This window comes from Peromyscus leucopus, chromosome 2 (genome assembly GCF_004664715.2).
Source record: "Peromyscus leucopus breed LL Stock chromosome 2, UCI_PerLeu_2.1, whole genome shotgun sequence".
Classification (NCBI taxonomy): Eukaryota; Metazoa; Chordata; class Mammalia; order Rodentia; family Cricetidae; genus Peromyscus; species Peromyscus leucopus.
Window position 1 is genome coordinate 91852314 of NC_051064.1, and position 4840 is coordinate 91857153.

At 41.2% G+C, this 4840-nt stretch overlaps 1 protein-coding gene across 1 annotated transcript; it reads right to left on the minus strand.

The window, feature by feature from the left end:
* Nucleotides 1–282: 282 nt before the first annotated feature.
* Nucleotides 283–872, minus strand: Ifnb1 (interferon beta 1). Its single transcript, XM_028859756.2, has one exon. The coding sequence runs from the start codon at nt 826–828 to the stop codon at nt 283–285; it is 546 nt and encodes a 181-aa protein (XP_028715589.1). The 5' UTR covers nt 829–872.
* Between the last annotated feature and the right edge of the window lie 3968 nt (nt 873–4840).

Genomic DNA, 4840 nt, shown 5'->3' on the forward strand with positions numbered 1-4840 from the left:
CACTTTGTAAAGGGTGTCCAGCAATTATTAACATAGGTGGCTATATAAATCAGTAGAAATTAAATTGCCATATTGACTTTTTATCATAAATATTTTATTTTCTTAGGTTAAAAATTTAAATAAAGAGTAGAAAATAATATAAGTTATAAATTAATAAAATTTCAAAGTCTTTCTTTGACCTTTCAAATGCAGTCCATTCACTACCAGTCACAGAGCAAGCGCTGGTGCTTAAAGGTTGCCTGCAACCATGGTCCAGTCTCAGAGGCATCAGCTGACAGGTCTTCAGTTCTGGTAGACGTTAGTAAGTCTTTTAATGATGGGAAAGTTCCTGAGGATTTCTGCTCGAACCACCATCCAGGCACAGCTGCTGTATCCCTTGTCTTGAAGGTACCTTTGCACCTTCCAGTAATAGCTCTTCAAGCGTGGAATTGTTGCAAAGTGAGTCAAACTTTCATTCTCCGGCATTTCCTTTAGAATTTTCTTCAGAAGGTCCATCTGCTCATGAAGTTTACCCAAGAAGCTCTTGATGATGGTCTCATTCCACCCAGTGCTGGAAGAATTGCTTCTGAAGACCTCAAAGATATTCTGGAGCATCTCTTGGATGATGAAGGCAGTGTCTTTCTTCTTCATCTGCCCCGGGTGCATCACCTCCATGGGGATCTTGAAGTCCATTCTGTAGTTGAGGCAGAGCTGTCGATCCAGCTGCTTCAGGAGCTCCTGACACGCTGAACTGCTTTGTCTGAGCTCAAGCCACTTGTAGTTGATGGAGAGGGCTGTGGGGAGAAACCCCAGCAGGAATGCAGCTTGGAGGATCCACCTGTTGGTCATGATGGAAGCTGGGCTGGTGCTGGCTGCTACCTGCAAGATGAGGCAAAGGCTACCAAAGGCTGTGAATGGGAATGTTCTTCCTTCATGGCCTGGGCTTTTTATAAGGGATGGTCCTCTGCTTCAGAGGGATTTCCCACTTTCAGTTCTCCCTTTCAGTTTTCCTTTGTCACTCTTATTGTTCTAACAGCTTCTAATATGCATTTTATTTAAGTCCCCGCCGATTGTATATACTATACATTAGGTTAAAATAGATATAAACTGTAAGGATTTCTAAAACTTTGTAAAGTTTCACTAATTGCTGAAGCGATGGAAAGAGAAATAAATACCCAGGAGAGAACAAAGGAAAGCAGACAGCCCTGAACACAAAAGAAGTCTCAAACAGCCAAGGTGTCCATGGAAAAGCCAGGCAGAGGAGCAGCTCATTTGGGAGGGCACGGCTCCTGCCCGCTGAAACAGTGGACTGGTGGGAGAGCCCCTCAGTGAGCTCCAAGGGGGCTTACAATAGTGTGATGCAGGAGAAACTCCATTTCAACAAGCCATAGCTTCCCTTTGGGAGAGGGCCTCACACCTGGAAAAACTGCTCAAAGTGGGATCCAATTTGAGCAGTGGAGAAACAAGAGACCAGGAAAAGAAGGTCTGTGGGGTGGGCAACTGAGAGAAATGGCCACGTTGCCCTGCACTTCCGCAAAGCAACAGAAGAGGGAGCTCTGGGAAGTGAGAAAAACCACCCTGGGCCTTTTCTAAAGGGAGGGAGGGGAGAAGGAGGCGCCGCAGGGCAGAGTGCTGATACAGGAGCACATACAGAGTGATTAGTAGCACAGCGTCTCTATAATAAAGAAAATATTCCGAATCACATGCACACAACACAGATCACAGCTGAGAGCTCTCATCAAAGAGCTTGGTGTAGTAAGAAATTATTTAGAATAGCATAAACCAGAGGAGAAGTTCTAAAAATGAAGGAAGTAAGCAGAAATAAAATTAAAAAAAAAAATCTTGGTTGAATTAGATACAGTCACAAAGATGAGTTCTTTGGGAGCAATCTCTATTGGGGAAAATGTTAATCTTTTGAAAAATATTAGCAGCTACAATCCATCAACACACAAACATCATTATATATTGACTAGGGGGAATGTGAGGTTTGTTCAATATTATAAGACACATAAAACACACGAAGTGGGTTAGAAGGTCAAATGACCAAACTCCAGAAAATAAATCAAGGAATATGAAAAATGACATTGGAACAAGGTGATCTATTGCATCAATTTGTGAGTCCCAAGGCATAAAGGAAAATACTGATAACACGACTGTAGACAAATTATACATTTCAGTGTGTCAGAGCCTCCCAGAAAGTCAGAGGAAGAGCAGGGCCAGAACCACACTGACGATCGACAAAAGGCATCATTTTTTCCCCTCCCCAAAAGGTCCCCAACAGAAAAATTTATAAGTGGCCAGAGACCAGGTAAAGAAGCTTGAGGGATTAATAAAGATGATATCTGTTCAATGTTACTGGGTTAAAAAGCATGTAAATCAAACAAGAAATGAGGTAGTCATTTGAATTTTATTAATTTTGAATGTATATTTATTTGGTGGGGGCAAGAATGGGGATGTGTGAGTGCCACAGTAAGCAGATGGGAAATCAGAGGACAACTTGTGGTTCTCTCTTTCTATCATGTAGGTTCCTGGAATCAAACTCAAGGCTCCTCGTTTAGTGCTAAGTGCCTCTACCCACTGAGCCATCTCACTGGCCACAGTAACCATTTTCAGTAACTGTATTTTCAAAGGCACAGAACAGTGAAGCCATCAACTCCAAAGTTATACACTTATTCAAACATTTTAAGTACACAGATTTTGTTTTCCAAAACCAGCTGGAACAGAGATTCCTATTCTTTATGACTTTAGGCTCCCCCACTGAAAGGTAGGGGTCTGTATCTCCTCTTGGGTCTGGGCAGATATTTTGGTTAAGAATGGATGATGATTTTGGAGGCTATATCAGAAAGGTGAATATAACTTCTACTTTGTTATCTGGGATTCTTACTCTTGCGGTTTTCAAGCACATAATATATACCATTAAGTAAGTAAGGCCAAACAAGCTGGCCATGAAGGCACAGGCCTAGAGTCTCAGCACCTGAGTGGCCAAGGCAGGAGGATTGCAAGTTCAAAGCCAGTCTGGGCTACACAGCAAGTTTGGGACCAGCTGTGCTGGCTAATTTTATGTCAACTTGACACAAGCTAGAGTTATCTGAGAGAAGAGAACCTCAACTGAGAAAAAAACCTCCATAAGATCCAGCTGTAGGGTATTTTCCTAAATAATGATTGATGTGGGGAAGGCCCAGCCCATTGTGGGTGGTACCTCCTGGGCTGGAGGTCCAAGATTCTATAAGAAAACAGGCTGAACAAGCCATGGGGAGCAAGCCAGTAAGCAGCACCTCTCCATGGCTCTGCATCAGTTCCTGGCTCCAGGTTCCTGCTTTACTTGAGATCCTGTCCTGACTTCCTTTGCTGATTCACTGTGATGTGGAAGCATAAGCGGAATAAATCCTTTCCTCCTCAAGCTGCTTCAGTCACGGCGTTTCATCACAGCAATAGGAACCCCAACTAAGACCAGCCAAGGCTACATGTGGAGACCCTGTTTAAAACAAACAAAAGAAACCCAATCAAGATCAGAGGAAACCATGTGGAAAGTGCTAACTTATTTCTAATTTTACAATTTTAAAAATGAAATTGTTCCTTTAACGTGTCATACCATAGTAATGAATTTACCCATGGCTGTCTTTGCAGAAGTGTGTGTGTGTGTGTGTGTGTGTGTGTGTGTGTGTGTGTGTATTTCACTTGTACAACAATGATAAATTCTCATTACAATATTTCTCTAGTTAAAAAATAGATATTCATCTTTGTAAACTAGTTAAGTGAAAACTATATTACAAACAAAATGGAATACTATAGAGTCATCTGAATGGACGATTAGCTGATATGGGACTATGTCACAACCGTATTTAATGAAAAGAACAATGTGTAAACTAGTGGATAAAGTCTTACTTTTTATAGTTTTTTTTTTTTTTATAAATTAAGGTATATGTGTGTGTTGGTGTATGACTATGATGTTTTTCTGGCAAATACGTCCAATCAAATAGCAATAGAAGTTATGAAGGGATAATGTGGAAAGGATTACAGGAAACATCTTTTTCACTTCACTTTGTACGCATAGACCTATTTGAATATGGGACTTGCTCCATGATAAGAAGGTATCTCGAGACAAGGCATCTTCATAATTTAATGCACTTTATTTGGGGCAATTTAAATGTGCTATTAGGTTTTAATTTTTCCATATTCCCCTTTAAACATTTTCTCTCACGAACACACGTGTATCTTTAGATAATAGAGGTATACAAGAGTCTAGTATTCTATAGCTGCAGCAGAGAGTGACTTACTCTATATTTTATAAAGAGCTAAAAGAGAGTCCCAACACGAAGGCATTACACACATCTCAGAGGTGGTATGGAATTTTGGATGTTAAATGTTCTCCCAAAGATGCAATCTCCATGGAGGGCCCATTGGTAGAGTCTTTAGGAGACAAGGCTCATTAAGAGGTCATTAGATCATTGAGGGAAGGGGGTTCGACTGCCCATTCCTCAGTTTGTATTCTGGCCACAATGCGATGTTTGCCAAAGCACTCCTTCAGGCCTTGATGGGCTGCATCACAGCCTCGGAGCAACAGAACCGACCAGTAACGGACCTGAGGAGAAGAAACAAAACTTCCCTCTTTGCAAGTTCATTCTCTCGAGTACGCATTGCAGTACTAGAATGCTAATACAGATGGAATTCTAATTACCTAGGTTTAATTATTACACACTGTATACAATATGATTTCGCAGTCTACCCCATAAATATGTACAGATATTGTACATATATCAGTAAATCACTAAACACCCAGTTATACTGAAAAGCAGGGTATAGCAAGCACCCACAATACAGCCATACAAAGATGCAGGGAGGGAAATAAGCAAGAGGAGGC

Excerpts from the sequence above, each read along its gene's own strand:
- Ifnb1 (XM_028859756.2), bottom strand. The coding sequence starts at position 828 with ATGACCAACAGGTGGATCCTCCAAGCTGCATTCCTGCTGGGGTTTCTC.